Genomic DNA, 21966 nt, shown 5'->3' on the forward strand with positions numbered 1-21966 from the left:
CGAGAACAGCAGTTGTGAGGACTATTCCAAATGCTCAGCAGGGTAGGACTACAACACACAGGCGCTAGTGGTAGGCAACGATTTCCATCTGCGAGGGAAACTCTGGATGTGCCCATCGGACCGGCCGGTCTCAGAGAGCCCTGTTAAACATACTCTGGATTGAGGATCCTGAAGCCTTCAGTAAAGAGGTAAAGAGACTGCAACCTTGTGTCCTCGTTATTGACTGCACCTCACACCATCACCATCTACCTTAACTGGGAAGCCCTGGGGACATACTTCACCTGTGGGAAGGTATACCATCCAGCTGCCATTCTATCACCCCAGCGGACCCCACAGCAGCGTCGGTCACCCTGACCGAACACCACAGGTGGCGTCATGAACCCTTGACAGACTGTACCCCCCTTTTACTGGACGCCCCTTAGCAGGGTCACGGACCGGGTCTAGCCACCGTGACAGCCTCGGAACCGAACCAGAGAGGCCCGGTACCGAAAACGCGTGGCCCTGTGTCTGAGGGCGCTCCAGTAGCCCGTGACAGTTCCTTTGTACAGCTTTGGCCATGGAGTGTGTTATATTGTATGTGATCGGTACCCAAAAATCAGGACAGGATGTTTCCTGATTGTAATGTAAATGAATGATTCATAGTATGACTCATTTTACTACTCAATATTTATCATATGTAAGAGCAAATTACCATCTTTCAATGTGGCATTTATGACTATGTTACTATGTTTCACTGAAAGGTGCCAATAAAAGTCAAAATCAAACATATAAAACTTTGATTCTGCGTAAAATAAAAAGCTAAATATAACTTTCCTCGAACAACAGGGTGTGGTAGAAATATGGGTTGTTGTAATTAGTGGGGTCATATTTGTTGTAACTTTTCAATTTTTCATTGCAATTCAGTAATATACTTCAATGAAGGGTAGGTGCGCACAACAATATTTTTTGTCATCGGACCAATTATGAAAATGACACGCTGATCAGAGTTTGTTCAGAGTATGATCATGAGTGATCCGATTCTCTTTGATGACGAGAAGATGGAGAAAAAAAATCTCCATCTTCTCCATTGTTGTCGGATCGCATAAATCATACTGCACTCAGATGTCATCCGAATGCATGCAGATGTTTCCCACACATCCCTAGACTTGCATGGTTAAATGCGATCCAAATATCAGACCAAACTCAGGCATGCAGCAATTTTTTCCCCCAAACAGTGTATGTCCAAGGGAAAAAAACGGACATGTGAACGGCTCCATAGACTAACATTGGTCCAAGTGCAATCCGATGTTTTGTTGGATTGTGCTCGTACAGCAAATACGCACGCCTGCAGGAACCCTAAAGGGAATCTGTCTCCAGGATTTTACACCTACTTATATGTGCATGTAGCTCTTTCAAAGACAAGTCCAATAGTAGCTTTACATAGCCAGTCTTTTCCTCCATTACTGAGAAATCAGTATTTGAATTTATATACAAATGAAAATGAAGACCTATTTATAGTTCTGAAACCTCAGTCACTCCAGATACACTATATTCTCCTCCAAGCTCTATTTGGAAGGGCTTCCATGGACAAGATGCACAAGCAGAGGCGTAGCTAGAGCTTTTGCCGCCCGGGGCTGATCCCGAGTTTGGCGCCCCCCCCCCCCCCCCAGCTCAATACACACAAAGGTTACCAAAAATGGTTTTCCTGTTTTGTAGAACTTAAACTGGGCCTAATGGTGTCACCCCCACATGCCACACCTGTGACTTAATACCACCACACCATGACCAGGCCACATAGTGACCGAATAATACTACATACAAGGGACAAATAGCACCGCACCATTTCCAGACCACATATTACCACCACATAGTGACTGAATACTACAATACTGATCAGTAATAAAAAAAAAACCAGAATACTATCACCATAAGTGCCAGTATTCACAGGAGATCTGTACTTAGTATGCAGTGTCTGTGTAGAGGTAATACAGAGATCACTGGTGACATTATACACAGGACCTCTATATAGTATACAGTGTATAGTGTCAGTGTATAGGTAACACTGACTCACCAGTGACGTCTCTAGGTGAAGTCCTTCATCTTTCATCCAGCACAGACCGCCATCATTCCTTTCAGCCAGGACTCGTTTCTGCAGGAAATAACACAGTTATCTCGAGCTCCGCTTGCAGAACACATTACTTAATTTTTCACAACTTCTACATTACACCACATGAAGAAAAAAAGGTGATATAGTGTCACTCTGCACAGTAACAGGACCGCCCCCCCATTTAAAACAGTATACTCAAAAAATAAAATAAATACATCACTGCAGTAATAATATCCCTTAATTATCCCCTATGGTAATAATATTCCCCACCCTGGCCCCGTTTATCTCATTCCTGGCTCCAGCCATATGTTGTTGTATCCTGCCCTCATGAGTATCCATTCTACCCCATATGATCTCCCCATCCTGCCCCACCAGCCTCCATCGTATCCGTCCTGCCCCATGATCCAATCCTGCCCCGTGTCTCCAATCATGCCCCGTATCTACATTCTGCCCATGCCTCAAGTCCTGCCCCCAGTGTGTCCAGCATATTACCCCCATGTTGTCCAGCAATCTGCCCCAGTGTCCAGCATTGCCCCAGTGTGTCCAGAAGTCTGCCCCAGGGTCTCCAGCATTGCCTCAATGTGTCCAGAAATCTGCCCCAGGGTCTCCAGTATTGCCCCAGTGTGTCCAGCAATCTGCCCCAGGGTCTCCAGTATTGCCCCAGTGTGTCCAGCAATCTGCCCCATGGTCTCCTGTATTGCCCCAGTGTGTCCAGCATTCTGCCCCATGGTCTCCAGTATTGCCCCGGTGTGTCCAGCAATCTGTCCCATGGTCTCCAGTATTGCCCCAGTATGTCCAGAAATCTGCCCCAGGGTCTCCAGTATTGCCCCAGTGTGTCCAGCAATCTGCCCCAGGGTCTCCAGTATTGCCCCAGTGTGTCCAGCAATCTGCCCCATGGTCTCCTGTATTGCCCCAGTGTGTCCAGCATTCTGCCCCATGGTCTCCAGTATTGCCCCGGTGTGTCCAGCAATCTGCCCCATGGTCTCCAGTATTGCCCCAGTATGTCCAGAAGTCTGCCCCAGGGTCTCCTGTATTGCCCCAGTGTGTCCAGCATTCTGCCACATGGTCTCCTGTATTGCCCCAGTGTGTCCAGCAATCTGCCCCATAGTCTCCTGTATTGCCCCAGTGTGTCCAGCAATCTGCCCCATGGTCTCCTGTATTGCCCCAGTGTGTCCAGCAATCTGCCCCATAGTCTCCTGTATTGCCCCAGTGTGTCCAGCAATCTGCCCCATAGTCTCCTGTATTGCCCCAGTGTGTCCAGCAATCTGCCCCATGGTCTCCTGTATTGCCCCAGTGTGTCCAGCAATCTGCCCCATGGTCTCCTGTATTGCCCCAGTGTGTCCAGAAATCTGCCCCATAGTCTCCTGTATTGCCCCAGTGTGTCCAGCAATCTGCCCCATGGTCTCATGTATTGCCCCAGTGTGTCCAGCAATCTGCCCCATAGTCTCCTGTATTGCCCCAGTGTGTCCAGCAATCTGCCCCATAGTCTCCTGTATTGCCCCAGTGTGTCCAGCATTCTGCCCCATGGTCTCCAGTACTGCCCCAGTGTGTCCAGCAATCTGCCCCATGGTCTCCAGTATTGCCCCAGTGTGTCCAGCATTGCCCCAGCCCCAGACAGTCAGACATAAAGAAAAAAAAAAAAAAAGTAAAATCCTCACCTCTCCCGTTCCCAGCGCAGGTCCGGTGCAGTCAGCGTCTCTCCGGCTCTGCGACGCTCAGGACAGAGAGGCAGAGCGGCGCGCACAGTAGTGACGTCATCGCGCCCTCTGCTCTGAGACGTCGCAGAGTCAGAGGACGCTGCAGCTGCCGGCGCCGCAGGAACCAGGAGAGGTGAGTATAGAGCGGGGGGCGGGGGCGGGGGCGGGGTTGCGGGACCCGGGGGTGGGGGGAGCTGGCCCTGGTCGTGGCGGCGGACGGCGCCGCCCGAAGATTTAAAGGGGCGTCTTTTTTTTTTTTTTTTTTTTTTAATCTTCTTCTCCTGCAGCGCCGGCCGCCCCCAGCATTGTGCCGCCCGGGGCGGACCGCCCCCCCCGCACCCCCCTTCCTACGCCACTGTGCACAAGCAACTCTGTTTAGCAGGTCCCAAGAAAAACCTGGCCTTCACCTCTAAAGGTACCTTCACACATAACGATATTGTTAACGATATCGTTGCTTTTTGTGACGTAGCAACGATATCGTTAATGAAATCGTTATGTGTGACAGTGACCAACGATCAGGCCCCTGCTGGGAGATCGTTGGTCGCTGAATAAAGTCCAGAACTTTATTTCGTCGCTGGACTCCTGCTGACATCGCTGGATCGGCGTGTGTGACACCGATCCAGTGATGTCTTCACTGGTAACCAGGGTAAACATCGGGTAACTAAGCGCAGGGCCGCGCTTAGTAACCCGATGTTTACCCTGGTTACCATCCTAAAAGTAAAAAAAAATAAACAGTACATACTTACCTACCGCTGTCTGTCCTCCAGCGCTGTGCTCTGCACTCCTCCTGTACTGGCTGTGAGCGTCGGTCAGCCGGAAAGCAGAGCGGTGACGTCACCGCTCTGCTTTCCGGCCGCTGTGCTCACACAGACAGTACAGGAGGAGAGCAGAGCACAGCGCTGGAGGACAGACGGCTGTAGGTAAGTATGTACTGTTTGTTTTTTTTTACTTTTAGGATGGTAACCAGGGTAAACATCGGGTTACTAAGCGCGGCCCTGCGCTTAGTTACCCGATGTTTACCCTGGTTACCGACATCGTTGGTCGCTGGAGAGCGGTCTGTGTGACAGCTCTCCAGCGACCAAACAGCGACGCTGCAGCGATCCGGATCGTTGTCGGTATCGCTGCAGCGTCGCTTAATGTGAAGGTACCTTCAGGCCCCCGTTACACGATCTAATATTTCCAGTGCTGGACCTATCCATGTCCGTATGTACGTGTGCGTCATCCGTGTGTCGTCCGTGTGCACTATCCATGAGACACGTACTGGAATAGAATCCAAAATAAAAATGACTGATTAGTGGTGTTAAAGATGTGCAAATACAGAGATAGCAAATAGATTAATGGCTGCACTCAATTGTACTAAAGCAAATGAAATTAAAGCACATTCATTTGCTTTAGTACAATTGAGTACAGCCATTAATCTATTTGCTATGTAAGTTGTTTTTGGTTATGCACTAGATCAGACTAGTTCTCTGTTCAGTCAGTTTACTATTACTTGCAAATACAGAGATAGATATCTGTGAGATATATAATTAGTGCTTTGTATGTGTAGTTTACTGTACATATATTAAGCTAATAAATAAATGACAAAAAAGGGGATCCCACCTATTTTTGACAACCAGCCAAGGTAAAACAGACAGCGGTGGCCTTATATTATCAGGTTGGGAAAGTCTCTGGTTATTGGGCACTTCCCAATGTAAAAATACCATACTGCAGCCACCCCAGAATTGGCGCATCCACTTCCTGCTTGCACTGTTGTGGTGGTAATCGGGGTATTGGGGTTAGTAACATAGTAACATAGTAACATAGTTAGTAAGGCCGAAAAAAGACGTTTGTCCATCCAGTTCAGCCTATATTCCATCATAATAAATCCCCAGATCTACGTCCTTCTACAGAACCTAATAATTGTATGATACAATATTGTTCTGCTCCAGGAAGACATCCAGGCCTCTCTTGAACCCCTCAACAGAGTTCGCCATCACCACCTCCTCAGGCAAGCAATTCCAGATTCTCACTGCCCTAACAGTAAAGAATCCTCTTCTATGTTGGTGGAAAAACCTTCTCTCCTCCAGACGCAAAGAATGCCCCCTTGTGCCCGTCACCTTCCTTGGTATAAACAGATCCTCAGCGAGATATTTGTATTGTCCCCTTATATACTTATACATGGTTATTAGATCGCCCCTCAGTCGTCTTTTTTCTAGACTAAATAATCCTAATTTCGCTAATCTATCTGGGTATTGTAGTTCTCCCATCCCCTTTATTAATTTTGTTGCCCTCCTTTGTACTCTCTCTAGTTCCATTATATCCTTCCTGAGCACCGGTGCCCAAAACTGGACACAGTACTCCATGTGCGGTCTAACTAGGGATTTGTACAGAGGCAGTATAATGCTCTCATCATGTGTATCCAGACCTCTTTTAATGCACCCCATGATCCTGTTTGCCTTGGCAGCTGCTGCCTGGCACTGGCTGCTCCAGGTAAGTTTATCATTAACTAGGATCCCCAAGTCCTTCTCCCTGTCAGATTTACCCAGTGGTTTCCCGTTCAGTGTGTAATGGTGATATTGATTCCTTCTTCCCATGTGTATAACCTTACATTTATCATTGTTAAACCTCATCTGCCACCTTTCAGCCCAAGTTTCCAACTTATCCAGATCCATCTGTAGCAGAATACTATCTTCTCTTGTATTAACTGCTTTACATAGTTTTGTATCATCTGCAAATATCGATATTTTACTGTGTAAACCTTCTACCAGATCATTAATGAATATGTTGAAGAGAACAGGTCCCAATACCGACCCCTGCGGTACCCCACTGGTCACAGCGACCCAGTTAGAGACTATACCATTTATAACCACCCTCTGCTTTCTATCACTAAGCCAGTTACTAACCCATTTACACACATTTTCCCCCGGACCAAACATTCTCATTTTGTGTACCAACCTCTTGTGCGGCACGGTATCAAACGCTTTGGAAAAATCGAGATATACCATGTCCAATGACTCACCGTGGTCCAGCCTATAGCTTACCTCTTCATAAAAACTGATTAGATTGGTTTGACAGGAGCAATTTCTCATAAACCCATGCTGATATGGAGTTAAACAGTTATTCTCATTGAGATAATCCAGAATAACATCCCTCAGAAACCCTTCAAATATTTTACCAACAATAGAGGTTAGACTTACTGGCCTATAATTTCCAGGTTCACTTTTAGAGCCCTTTTTGAATATTGGCAACACATTTGCTATGCGCCAGTCCTGCGGAACAGACCCCGTCGCTATAGAGTCCCTAAAAATAAGAAATAATGGTTTATCTATTACATTACTTAGTTCTCTTAGTACTCGTGGGTGTATGCCATCCGGACCCGGAGATTTATCTATTTTAATCATATTTAGCCGGTTTCGCACCTCTTCTTGGGTTAGATTGGTGACCCTTACATAGTAACATAGTAACATAGTAACATAGTTAGTAAGGCCGAAAAAAGACATTTGTCCATCCAGTTCAGCCTATATTCCATCATAATAAATACCCAGATCTACGTCCTTCTACAGAACCTAATAATTGTATGATACAATATTGTTCTGCTCCAGGAAGACATCCAGGCCTCTCTTGAACCCCTCGACTGAGTTCGCCATCACCACTTCCTCAGGCAAGCAATTCCAGATTCTCACTGCCCTAACAGTAAAGAATCCTCTTCTATGTTGGTGGAAAAACCTTCTCTCCTCCAGACGCAAAGAATGCCCCCTTGTGCCCGTCACCTTCCTTGGTATAAACAGATCCTCAGCGAGATATTTGTATTGTCCCCTTATATACTTATACATGGTTATTAGATCGCCCCTCAGTCGTCTTTTTTCTAGACTAAATAATCCTAATTTCGCTAATCTATCTGGGTATTGTAGTTCTCCCATCCCCTTTATTAATTTTGTTGCCCTCCTTTGTACTCTCTCTAGTTCCATTATATCCTTCCTGAGCACCGGTGCCCAAAACTGGACACAGTACTCCATGATATGACCCTTAATATAGGGTTTTCATTGTTTCTTGGGATTTCACCTAGCATTTCATTTTCCACCGTGAATACCGTGGAGAAGAAGGTGTTTAATATGTTAGCTTTTTCCTCATCATCTACAACCATTCTTTCCTCACTATTTTTTAAGGGGCCTACATTTTCAGTTTTTATTCTTTTACTATTGATATAGTTGAAGAACAGTTTGGGATTAGTTTTACTCTCCTTAGCAATGTGCTTCTCTGTTTCCTTTTTGGCAGCTTTAATTAGTTTTTTAGATAAAGTATTTTTCTCCCTATAGTTTTTTAGAGCTTCAATGGTGTCATCCTGCTTTAGTAGTGCAAATGCTTTCTTTTTACTGTTAATTGCCTGTCTTACTTCTTTGTTTAGCCACATTGGGTTTTTCCTATTTCTAGTCCTTTTATTCCCACAAGGTATAAACCGCTTACAGTGCCTATTTAGGATGTTCTTAAACATTTTCCATTTATTATCTGTATTCTTATTTCTGAGGATATTGTCCCAGTCTACCAGATTAAGGGCATCTCTAAGCTGGTCAAACTTTGCCTTCCTAAAGTTCAGTGTTTTTGTGACTCCCTGACAAGTCCCCCTAGTGAAAGACAGGTGAAACTGTACAATATTGTGGTCGCTATTTCCTAGATGCCCAACCACCTGCAGATTTGTTATTCTGTCAGGTCTATTAGATAGTATTACCGTATATACTCGAGTATAAGCCGAGATTTTCAGCCCAAATTTTGGGGCTGAAAGTGCCCCTCTCGGCTTATACTCGAGTCACGGTAGCGGTGGGGTCGGCGGGTGAGGGGGAGAGGGCGCTGACGCATACTCACCTAGTCCCAGCGATCATCGCGCTGTCCCTGCCGTCCCACGGGCTTCTGTGCTGCAGCTTCTTCCCCTCTTCAGCGGTCACGTGGGACCGCTCATTAGAGAAATGAATAGGCAGCTCCACCTCCCATAGGGGTGGAGCCGCCTATTCATTTCTCTAATCAGCGGTAACGGTGACCGCTGATAGAGAAAGAAGCTGCGGCACCGAAGACCGTGGGACGGCAGGGACAGCGCGAGGATCGCTGGGACTAGGTAAGTATGTAATATTCACCTGTCCCCGTTCCACACGCCGGGCGTCGCTCCATCTTCCCGGCGCCTCCATCTTCCCGGCATCTGCGCTCTGACTGTTCAGGTCAGAGGGCGCGATGACACATATAGTGTGCGCGGCGCCCTCTGCCTGATCAGTCAGAGCAGAGACGCCGGGAAGATGGAGGCGCCGGGACCGGACGCTGGGAGCTGCAATCAAGAGAGGTGAGTATGGCTTTTTTTTTTTTTTTTATTGCAGCAGTAGCAGCGGCACAGATTTATGTGGAGCATCTATGGGGATATGTGAACGCTGCAGAGCATATATGGGGCACAGCCAAGGGGGAGATATGAACGCTGCAGAGCATAAATGGGGCACAGCCAAGGGGGAGATATGAACGCTGCAGAGCACTATATGGGGCACAGCCAAGGGGGAGATATGAACGCTGCAGAGCATATATGGGGCACAGCCAAGGGGGAGATATGAACGCTGCAGAGCACTATATGGGGCACAGCCAAGGGGGAGATATGAACGCTGCAGAGCATATATGGGGCACAGCCAAGGGGGAGATATGAACGCTGCAGAGCATATATGGGGCACAGCCAAGGGGGAGATATGAACGCTGCAGAGCACTATATGGGGCACAGCCAAGAGGGAGATATGAACAGTGCAGAGCACTGTATGGGGCACAGCTATGGGGAGATATGAACAGTGCAGAGCACTGTATGAGGCACAGCTATGGGGCAATATGAACAGTGCAGAGCACTATATGGGGCACAGCTATGGGGCAATATGAACAGTGCAGAGCACTGTATGGGGCACAGCTATGGGGCAATATGAACGGTGCAGAGCACTATATGGCACAGCTATGGGGAAATAATGATCTATTTTTGAAATTCACCGGTAAATGCTGCATTTCCACCCTAGGCTTATACTCGAGTCAATAGGTTTTCCCAGTTTTTTGTGGCAAAATTAGGGGGGTCGGCTTATACTCGGGTCAGCTTATACTCGAGTATATACGGTAGGTCTAAAAGTGCTGCTCCTCTGGTTGGATTCTGCACCAATTGTGAAAGATAATTTTTCTTGGTTATTAGCAGAAACCTGTTGCCTTTATGGGTTTCACAGGTTTCTGTTTCCCAGTTAATATCCGGGTAGTTAAAGTCCCCCATAACCAGGACCTCATTATGGGTTGCAGCTTCATCTATCTGCTTTAGAAGTAGACTTTCCATGATTTCTGTTATATTTGGGGGTTTGTAACAGACCCCAATGAGAATTTTTTTACCATTTTTCCCTCCATGAATTTCGACCCATATAGACTCGACATCCTCATTCCCTTCGCTAATATCCTCCCTTAAAGTGGACTTTAGACAAGACTTTACATAGAGACAAACCCCTCCTCCTCTCCGATTTTTACGATCCTTTCTAAACAGACTGTAACCCTGTAAGTTAACTGCCCAGTCATAGCTTTCATCTAACCATGTCTCGGTTATTCCCACTATGTCAAAGTTACCTGTAGATATTTCTTCTTCTAGTTCTTCCATCTTGTTTGTCAGGCTTCTAGCGTTTGCGAGCATGCAGTTTAGAGGACTTTGTTTTGTTCCAATCTCCTTGCTGTGGATTGTTTTAGAAATGTTCTTACCTCCCTTCTGAGTATGTTTTCCTGGGTCTTCTTTGTTCGAGTCTAATGTTTTTCTTCCCGTCCCCTCTTCTTCTAGTTTAACGCCCTCCTGATGAGTGTAGCGAGTCTTCTGGCGAATGTGTGTTTCCCAGGTTTGTTGAGGTGTAGTCCGTCACTGGCGAGGAGTCCATCGTACAAGTAATTCACACTGTGGTCCAGGAATCCAAATCCTTGTTGTCTGCACCATCGTCTTAGCCAGTTGTTCACATCAAGGATCCTGTTCCACCTCCTGGTGCCATGCCTGTCTACTGGAAGGATAGAAGAAAAAACTACCTGTGCATCCAGTTCCTTTACTTTCTTCCCCAACTCTTCAAAGTCCTTGCAGATTGTCGGTAGGTCCTTCCTTGCCGTGTCACTGGCACATACATACCAATTGATACATTGTGTTGGCACACATGTATCAGAAGAAATGGGTGGACGTCCTTGAAGCTGAAGAGCTTTGGTATCCTATCGGTCACATCCTTGATCATCGCACCTGGAAGGCAGCATACTTCTCTTGCGGTTATGTCCGGTCTGCAGATGGCTGCTTCTGTGCCTCTCAGTAGTGAGTCTCCCACCACCACCACTCTTCGTTGCTTCTTGGCTGTACTTTTTGCTGTCACTTGTTGCTGTTTGCCCTTTCCTTTTTTGCTTGCTGGTATTGCTTCATCCTTAGGTGTGCCATCTTCATCCTCTACAAAGATTTGATATCGGTTCTTCAGTTGTGTGGTTGGTGATTTCTCCATGGTCTTCTTGCTTCTTTTGGTCACATGCTTCCACTCATCTGCTTTTGGAGGTTCTCTGACACTTTTTTCACCTTCTGTGACCAGTAGAGATGCTTCTGTTCTGTCTAGGAAGTCTTCATTCTCTTTGATGAGTTTCAAAGTTGCTATTCTTTCTTCCAGACCCCGCACCTTTTCTTCTAAAAGGGCCACTAGTCTACACTTCTGACAGGTGAAATTGGATTCTTCTTCTGGTCGATCTGTGAACATGTAGCACATGCTGCAGCTCACCATGTAGGTTGTCACATCTGCCATGTTGCTCCTAGATCCTGCTGACTTGCTGTGTGTTTTACTTCTTGTGTAATCTACTCAGCCAAGCTATCTTGCAATAATGTCCTACAGGCAAAAATTTGCGCGCCGTAAGGCGCGCGGTTTGGTGATGCTTTCCAAGCAGCTGGTCCCGGCTGTACCCAACGACCTTCTTGCTGAGGGAGACTCTTCGCTTTTCCCAGAAGGCACCTGGAATATGCAAATTATCCTCCTCAAGCTTGAATCCCTGGTTTAGTGATGCTTTCCAAGCAGGGCCGGCGTCAGCACCCGGCGTACCGGGGCAAATGCCGGGGCCCTGAATAAATTGGGGGGCCCACTCGTGGCCGGGATACCAGGGGGCCCGGGCAGCTCCCCCAGCAGCTTCGGCACTACTTGAGCTCAGCCGTCACTTAAATAAACATGGCCGTGCACAGTGCACTCTGCAGCGATGTCTCTGCAAGTAATGACGCGGCCGGGCGGACACACAAGCAAAGTTAAAGGCACAGTGTCTGCCTGACCGCATCATTAGTAACAGACACAGCTGCAGCGTGCACTGTGGGTGGCCATGTCTGTTTAAGTGAGGGCCATCGATCAAGCAGCACTCCCTCCACAGCCACATGCCAGAGGAGCCTGACGGGTGACAAGCCTGGGGGAGGTGAGTGAGGCTTGTGTGTTGTGTCTGTCTGTATGTCTGGGTATGCTGTATGATGTGCATATCTGTGTGTATATCAGTGTGTTTGACTGTACATATTTATGTATGTTTGTGAATTTGTCTTAAAAAATATGTATGTAAATATCTGCGTATTGCATGCGTGCATGTCTGCGTATTGTGTGTGTGCACATGTCTGCGTACTGTATGTGTATGTCTGCGTATCGTGTGTGTGTGTGCATGTCTGCGTATTGTGTGTGTGCGTGCGCATGTCTGCGTACTGTATGTGTATGTCTGCGTATCGTGTGTGTGCATGTCTGCGTATTGTGTGTGTGCGCATGTCTGTGTATTGTGTGTGTGTGTGTGCATGTCTGCGTATCGTGTGTGTATGTCTGCGTATTGTGTGTATGTGTGCGCATGTCTGCGTACTGTATGTGTATGTCTGCGTATTGTGTGTGTGCATGTCTGCGTATTGTGTGTGCATGTCTGCGAATTGTGTGTGTGTGCGCATGTCTGCGTACTGTATGTGTATGTCTGCGTATCGTGTGTGTGCATGTCTGCGTACTGTATGTGTATGTCTGCGTATTGTGTGTGTGTGCATGTCTGTGTATTGTGTGTGTGCATATCTGCCTATGTGAAGGATGAGGGGGAAGGCTAGGCCCTATGTAGTATATCTTTATTTCTCCGCCGTATCTGTGCATCATGAATCGTGGTATGTGGGCCCACTGAGACTCTTTTGCCCGGGGCCCACAAAATCCTGGAGCCGGCCCTGTTTCCAAGCAGCTTGTCCCGGCTGTACCCAACGACCTTCTTGCTGAGGGAGACTCTTCGCTTTTCCCAGAAGGCACCTGGAATATGCAAATTATCCTCCTCAAGCTTGAATCCCTGGTTTGATGTCAGCTATCTTCTTGTGTCAAAAATCAGAGCTGGCATCAAGTACTGGGCTTAATAATGGAGAGGTGTCTATCAGACACCCCCATTACTAACTCAGTAATAAGAAAAAACACACACAGAAAAAATACTTTATTTGAGTAAAGACTCCCCAACACATTCCTTAATTTACTGGACTCATGCAGGACTGCCTTTGTAATATCCACTGAGTGGCTGCTCACCAGTCGAATGAGCGGGCAGAGAGAAGGGTCATCAAGCTGAATCATCTCCAGAAGGTCAAAGATAGGGACAAAATAAGAAATCAGACGTGGTTAGGAGGATGCCGAGATCTGAGTTACATGAGTATAAACCAGAATAAGTATAATTTATGCTGGCAGCTAGAGACAGACTGTTAGGGGTTTACATAGGGGAGAGTCTGGCCAATGGCTCCCTGCAAAAACCTAAGTATATCTGATTACTAGCTCTTTGCAGCAAAACACGGGTGAACTATTGTTGGGACAACAAGTGTCAGCTATCCTAAAGTTTCACTGAAACATGTTGCCGTCGCCTAGTTGCATTCGCAATGTTAGTGCCACTTACAATAAGGTCTGTTGACTGTCATGATTTCCATTTTTTTTACAACTGTGGTCAATTTGGAAAAGAAATCCCAATTTCCTAGACGACCATATAGACTCTTTAACCCAAGTTGTATGATGTCTTGGTTGTTCTACATAAGGACAAATATGACACTTGGTTCAAGTGTCAAGATACAAGATCCTTTTTAACAAATACTGTACATAATTTATTAGTTGACTGATGCAGAGTCCTCAGTTTCTGTACTTACTATATGTTCTTGGTTTAGCTACTGTGGATATGACTACAGGCAAAAATTTGCGTGCCGTAAGGCGCGCGGTTTGGTGATGCTTTCCAAGCAGCTGGTCCCGGCTGTACCCAACGACCTTCTTGCTGAGGGAGACTCTTCGCTTTTCCCAGAAGGCACCTGGAATATGCAAATTATCCTCCTCAAGCTTGAATCCCTGGTTTGGTGATGCTTTCCAAGCAGCTGGTCCCGGCTGTACCCAACGACCTTCTTGCTGAGGGAGACTCTTTGCTTTTCCCAGAAGGCACCTGGAATATGCAAATTATCCTCCTCAAGCTTGAATCCCTGGTTTGATGTCAGCTATCTTCTTGTGTCAAAAATCAGAGCTGGCATCAAGTACTGGGCTTAATAATGGAGAGGTGTCTATCAGACACCCCCATTACTAACTCAGTAATAAGAAAAAACACACACAGAAAAAATACTTTATTTGAGTAAAGACTCCCCAACACATTCCTTAATTTACTGGACTCATGCAGGACTGCCTTTGTAATATCCACTGAGTGGCTGCTCACCAGTCGAATGAGCGGGCAGAGAGAAGGGTCATCAAGCTGAATCATCTCCAGAAGGTCAAAGATAGGGACAAAATAAGAAATCAGACGTGGTTAGGAGGATGCCGAGATCTGAGTTACATGAGTATAAACCAGAATAAGTATAATTTATGCTGGCAGCTAGAGACAGACTGTTAGGGGTTTACATAGGGGAGAGTCTGGCCAATGGCTCCCTGCAAAAACCTAAGTATATCTGATTACTAGCTCTTTGCAGCAAAACACGGGTGAACTATTGTTGGGACAACTGTTGTGAATTCTGTGGCAGAGTTCACTCCTGTGGTCACAAGTGGTACTTTGGCTGATTCTCTCTGGGAGCTTCCGTTTGTGGAGGAAAGTGGTACTGCAGCTTCTGAGTTTCCTCCCTCAGGTGATCTGGTGAGGTCGTTAGCTGCTTCTCTACTTAACTCCACCTAATGCTTTGATTCATGCTTCCTGTCAATGTTCCAGTGTTGGACTTGTGTTTCTCTGGATCATTCCTGTGGCCTGCTGCTCTGCATAGCTAAGTGCTTCTTTGCTATTTGTTGCTATTTTTTCTGTCCAGCTTGTCTATTTGTTTTGCTGGAAGCTCTGGGACGCAAGGGGTGTACCTCCGTGCCGTTAGTTCGGTACGGAGGGTCTTTTTGCCCCCTTTGCGTGGTTTTCTTTGGGGTTTTGTGTGGACCGCGGGGTTATCTTTCCTGTCCTCGTTCTGTCTAGAATATCGGGCATCACTTTGCTGAATCTATTTCATCCCTACGTTTGTCTTTTCATCTTACTCACAGTCATTATATGTGGGGGGCTGCCTTTTCCTTTGGGGTATTTCTCTGAGGCAAGGTAGGCTTATTTTTCTATCTTCAGGCTAGTTAGTTTGTCAGGCTGTGCCGAGTTGCATAGGGAGCATTAGGCGCAATCCACAGCTGCCTCTAGTTGTGTTTGGAGAGGATCAGGAATTGCGGTCTACAGAGTTCCCACGTCTCAGAGCTCGTTCTGTTATTTTGGGTTGTTGTCAGATCACTGTGTGTGCTCTGATTGCTATGTACATTGTGTTCCTGAATTGCCTATCACAACAGATAACAAGTGTCAGCTATCCTAAAGTTTCACTGAAACATGTTGCCGTCGCCTAGTTGCATTCGCAATGTTAGTGCCACTTACAATAAGGTCTGTTGACTGTCATGATTTCCATTTTTTTTACAACTGTGGTCAATTTGGAAAAGAAATCCCAATTTCCTAGACGACCATATAGACTCTTTAACCCAAGTTGTATGATGTCTTGGTTGTTCTACATAAGGACAAATATGACACTTGGTTCAAGTGTCAAGATACAAGATCCTTTTTAACAAATACTGTACATAATTTATTAGTTGACTGATGCAGAGTCCTCAGTTTCTGTACTTACTATATGTTCTTGGTTTAGCTACTGTGGATATGACTATTAAATGCTGTAGGAAATTACATGAATAAGTATTGAACAAGTTTCTGGTAATGATTCCAACATATAAACATTGATTTTTGTGGTGTTTCATCTGACATTGTTTTCTCAGCAGATCATGAGGCCAAAGAACCAGTTGAGGACACTGAGCCTAGCACACTATTCTTTGAAACAGTAGGTAGAACAATCATTGATTTGTTTTATTATACACTCGTGTACAATGCTATATACTGAGAGAAAAAGAGAAAACAAAACGATCAAAAAGGCCAAGTTCATAAAAAATAGAAAAACTTTATTTCAATATATAACAGGCAAAACAGTGGGTACTCCCATAGTGAATCTGTGCAATCTACAAAGAAACGTGGGACATGGAAAGGTCAGCGGCTTATAGTATTATATTTGTACAGTAAATGACCAATATCATAATAATACCCCACCGCAAAGTAATAAATATGAGGTTCACCTGCGTAGTATATAGAAGTAGAGGTAGCTATAGGGTCATAAACAGACCAAGGTATTGATAGAGAAACTATGTCTTATATGCCACCAATAAATCAGCTCATAGATGGACTTAAAGCAAGTCCTAATAGTTTTCTCATACCTGAATCAATAAACAGGAGACCTCCTAAATAACAGATGGGGGAGCCGGTAACACGATCCACGTCACCCCGACGCGCGTTTCGGCAAAAGCCTTCGTTTCGGCAATAGCCTTCGTTACCATGCTATATACTGGTAAAAACATCCAAAAATGTCCACCGCACAGGAGCTTCATATTGTTTGCAGCTTGCTTAAGGATTTGTTCACACACTGAGTTTTCGTTGCATTTTTTGTGTGTGGCGTGTTAGGGAAACAGGAAGCTCAATGAGATTTCTAAAATCTTAATCACATGTTGCATTTTTCCTTGTGTTTTTCAACCTATGTTGCAATATTTAAAAAAAAACACAACATGTCAATTCTTTCAGCATTTTTACTGCAGTTTTTTCTTATTGTGTATGTGAACACAGAGTCTTTTTGCACAGTTTTCAAAGTTTTTGAAGAGTTTTTCTTTTTGGAGAAGGATTTGGAGAGATTCCACTCAAAAAAAATTCCTAAAAAAACCTCATAGCCATTTAGATCAAAATGGGTTTATAAAGAAAAGTACCAAAAAAACTGCTTTAAAACAATCACAATTTTTGCCACAGTTTTCTGGCCATAGTTTGGGGTTTTCATACGTTAAAACAGCATCAAAAAGCTACGTGTGAACATACTCTATGTTTTTACATATGTACTGTACTTTATGAGTCTACTGTTTTATTACATGTCCCTTACCTCTTAAGTGGTCTAGTCTAATTTTTCTCTTGTTATTGTAGTAGATCACCAGAATTTTTTCGAATAGTGTTCTCTTCTTTACAATTAGAAGTACTCCCTTTATTGGAGGTAATTCTTGGCAGGTTTGATGATGATGGAAATAACAGCAGCCTATGTTCTGTCAGGGTATTGCAGACACAGATGTAGAACACACTGATCTGAATGGTCCCAATAAGAGGGTTATATTTTTAAACATCTATTTTCCAATCTTCATAACATAATCAACAAAGTGGCTCCAAAATAAAACGAAGGCCGGGTTCACACTTGCGAGTGCAATGCGAGAAACTTGCGCAAGTCTCTCGCATCAATACCCAGCACTGCCGACGGCACTCGGGACCGGAGTGTGTGACTGCATATAAATTCATGAAGCCACACGCGTCGGTGCCGGGTATTGATGCGAGAGACTCGCACGAGTTTCTCGCATTGCACTCGGAAGTGTGTCCCCGACCTAACAATACATTCCAGATGGCTTTTTGTGTCTCCACCATAAATGTTTGACTTTTTTTTCTAAATCACAACATGAAGCCTCCACGTGGTCTGGTTATAGACTAAGAAGTGGAATTTGTGTATGCCATAATGTTTTTGTGTTGTGTTTTTTAACAGACAGACACGTATCCAGTTCAAGATACAGCTCTTCCAAAAGGTAAGAAATCCATGACTACACCCAACCTCACCCAGGCCTGGGGTATGCGATGGTGCACTGGGGCTGATCATCTCTTTATTTGTTGTTCAGATTTTCCTGAAGATTTATAGAACTGAATGTTGAGCCTTTTTTTGAGAATCATACAATTAGAAAATTCTTAGACATAGTCATCGTTTCATGTATAATATGGATCATTGAGTAGCATATTTGGTACATTTGTGGGGAGGCAAACACAGAGGCCTACACCATAATGTGCCTTGCCTGATTCATTGGGAGGCGTGTGCCTGTTAATAAATCAGGAGCATCTTCAACAAGACCCCTCTTCAACACCTATGAGAGTATTGCCGATCTTGGTGAACAGGATCCAATAACTTGAATACAAATCTATGTTTATCAAAAATGATGTCATTTTTGACAATATTTTCTATGCTTAATTCCTTTTCACCAATCCATATTTGTTGCATCTTAGTGAAAGATTTAGCAAAATTTATGCCAATCCAGTTTTTCAACCATATTTAGTACACATCCCAATGTTAGAACAGAGTGGAAGATGAATATTTCAAATATCACATGTTAAAGTTCAGTTATGCACAAATTGTGAAATGTATACATGGTTAAAGCAAAGCTGTCAGCAGGATTTTGCTAAGTAAACTACAGACACTGTCAGGTTGGCAGTGTTAACGGGAACCTGTCACCCCGTTTTTTGAGATTGAGATATAAATACTGTTAAATAGGGCCTGCGCTGTGTGTTACTATAGTGTATGTAGTGTACCCCGATTCCCCACCTATGCTGAGAAATACATTACCAAAGTCGCCGTTTTCGCCTGTCAATCAGGCTGGTCAGGTCGGGTGGGCGTGGTGACATTGCTCTTTTCTTCCCCAGCTTTCCGTTGGTGGCGTAGTGGTGTGCGCATGTCCAGAGTTCCGAATCCCCTGCGCGCACGTGAAGCAAAAGCGCGCGTTGTGCGCTATTGCCCCTGTCATCGGTGGGGGCGGCCATCTTCCTGGGGCCGCGCGTGCGCAGATCGAGTGCTCTGCTGCACGGGGCTTCACGAAAATGGCCGAGGGATGCCGCGCGTGCGCATTAGAGATCGCGGCGGCCATTTTCCCAAAGCCGAGATGCACGCGCGGCCCCAGGAAGATGGCCGCCCCCACCGATGACAGGGGCAATAGCGCAGAACGCGCGCTTTTGCTTCACGTGCGCGCAGGGGATTCGGAACTCTGGACATGCGCACACCACTACGCCACCAACGGAAAGCTGGGGAAGAAAAGAGCAATGTCACCACGCCCACCCGACCTGACCAGCCTGATTGACAGGCGAAAACGGCGACTTTGGTAATGTATTTCTCAGCATAGGTGGGGAATCGGGGTACACTACATACACAATAGTAACACACAGCGCAGGCCCTATTTAACAGTATTTATATCTCAATCTCAATAAACGGGGTGACAGGTTCCCTTTAAACTGATTAAAATGAAACCTGGGGTGAAAAATCCGTCTTGCGGTATAATAAGTGTTAGTGTTACAGATCGGCAACACAGGACTAAGGTAGAAGGGGGAAAACTGACCCTGCACTATGACTAGGCTGAAACCCTACGATGGAGTGGACGACCCATTCCTTGTGAATAGACCCACTGACGATCCTAGGTTAATCTCAAACAAAGACCTATAGATAAGGGGAAGGGGTTCCCAAAAAGAACTAAGGACTGGGTACAAAAACGGGTCACCTCCTAATAGAAAACACAGAGAAGGCTGCAGAAACCAATAGAAAACAGAAACTAAGGCTAGCAGAACCAGAGGTACCAGCACTGCACAAATAACACATACAGTACACAAAGCCAAGCAGCAAGCTAGAGCTCAAGTAGATTAACACTGTTGTCCAGCAAGGACTGGGAGGCAGGTGCTGGTTAATAAAGAGTGATACAAACACCTGACCCAAGACAAACCCAGCACCAGAGGAAAAAGACCAGCAGCCCGAACTCCATAAGCAAATGGCGGATAGTCACAAACTAAACAGATTCTAACAGCTTGAAGTTTTCAGTTAAAGAGATGCTTGTGCTCCGGGGCGGGACTGTGGGCAGAGTGTTATCTTAGTGCTCTAGGCTAGAGAAACCAAGGAAAGGCCTGCCCACCCCAAAGCACAAACATGTTCTTCATCATAGAGACAGACTGTGCTTCGGTGCGGCCTGTGGGCAGGTCTTTCCTTGGTTTCTCTGGCCTAGAGCACCAATATAAGACTCTACCTACAGTACCACCCCAGAGCACGGACATCTCATTAACAACACAGGTAGAAGAATCTGGGTTAGCACGGAACTGTCCAGCAAGCTGAATAGTTCAGAGGGTATAGCTGCCACCTGGTGCACAAGAGCTGTTGGGTTCAAGTCCTGACAGTACTCCCTCCAGGATGGGCACAGGCTTGTCTGATGAAAAACTCTTGAAAGCCTGGGTGCATGGATGTTGTCCTCTAGCTCCCAAGAATTATGCTCTGGTCCTAACCCCTCCACCAAATATTATAGTATTACTCTAAATCTTTTAGAGTCCAGAATTTCATCCACAATGTAGTTTTCTTCACCATAGACTTTTTCTGGTGTAGGAGGTGGCTGAGTTCTACCTGGCAATGGGTTCTCACCGAATGGTTTGAGGAAGGATACATGGAATACAGGGTGAATTTTAAGGCTGTTAGGATGTTTTAAATGGAAAGCAACTGGTTTAATTTGTGCAGAAATTTGAAAAGGTCCTATGAATTTTTTACCCAATTTGGAAGACGTACACTACTGTTCAAAAGTTTAGGGTCACTTAGAAATGTCCTTATTTTTGAAAGAATAGCACAGTTATTTTCCAATGAAGCTAACATTAAATGACTCAGAAATACACTCTTTACATTGTTAATGTGGTAAACGACTATTCTAGCTGCAAACATCTGGTTTGTAATGCAATATCTACATAAGTGTATAGAGGCCCATTTCCAACAGCCATCACTCCAGTGTTCTTATGGTACTTTGTGTTTGCTAACTGTATAAGAAGGCTAATGGATGGTTAGAATACCCTTGAAAACTCTTGTGCAAGTGTGTTAGCACAGCTGAAAACAGTTTGGCTGATTAGAGTCCCTATAAACCTGACCTTCCTTTGAGCTAGTTGAGAATCTGGAGCACTACATTTGTTGGTTCCATTAAACTCTCAAAATGGCCAGAAAAAAAATAACTATCATGTGAAACTATACTGTCTACTAGATGGTGGCCCGATTCGGGTATTCTAGAATATGTATGTATGTATATAGCAGCCACATAGTATATAGCACAGGCCACGTAGTATATAGGAGTACTACGTGGCCTGTGGTATATACCATGTGGCTGCTATATACATACATATTCTAGAATACCCGATGCGTTACTATAGGCCACGCAGCAAATAACACAGCCCACGTAGTATATAACACAGCCCACGTAGTATATAACACAGCCCACGCAGTATATAGCAGCCACGCAGTATATAACATAGCCCACGTAGTATGTAACACTGGCCACGTAATATATAACACAGCCCACGTAATATATAGCACAGCCAACATAGTATCTAACAGTGGCCACGTAGTACATAGCACGCAGTATAGAACACAGCCACGTAGTATATAACACTGCCCACGTAGTACATAGCAGCCATGTAGTATATAACGCAGCCCACGCAGTATATAACACTGGCCACATAATATATAGCACAGCCCACGCAGTATAGAACACAGCCCACATAGTATCTAACACTGGCCAGGTAGTATATAGCAGCCACGCGGTATCTAACACAGCCCACATAGTATTTAGCAGTGTGGGCACCATATCCCTGTTAAAAAAAATAATTAAAATAAAAAATAGTTATATACTCACCCGGCGGGATCCAGCGTAGATACAGCGAACCTCTGGCAATGCACGCGGTTGCCGCCATCTTGCGTTCCCAGGATGCATTGCGAAATTACCCAGATCACTTAGCGGTCTCGCTAGGCCGCTAAGTCTTCTGGGTAATTTCGCAATACATCTCTGGGACCGGAAGCTGGCAGCAGGCGCGAGCGCATCGTCG

The 21966-nt window shown here is 45.3% G+C and overlaps 1 protein-coding gene across 2 annotated transcripts in view; it reads left to right on the forward strand.

Moving 5' to 3' along the window:
• EDARADD (EDAR associated via death domain) overlaps positions 1–21966 on the forward strand; it is a 127829-nt gene that overhangs the window by 88827 nt on the left and 17036 nt on the right. Inside the window, exons 2-3 of one of the 2 annotated variants that reach the window (XM_069769043.1) lie at positions 16023–16081; positions 17858–17897. In XM_069769043.1, the coding sequence (XP_069625144.1) occupies positions 16023–16081; positions 17858–17897 (99 nt within the window). Of the gene's footprint in view, positions 1–16019; positions 16082–17857; positions 17898–21966 lie in introns of both variants that reach the window. The other variant, XM_069769042.1, reaches the window with a different exon arrangement.

This window comes from Ranitomeya imitator, chromosome 5 (genome assembly GCF_032444005.1).
Source record: "Ranitomeya imitator isolate aRanImi1 chromosome 5, aRanImi1.pri, whole genome shotgun sequence".
Classification (NCBI taxonomy): Eukaryota; Metazoa; Chordata; class Amphibia; order Anura; family Dendrobatidae; genus Ranitomeya; species Ranitomeya imitator.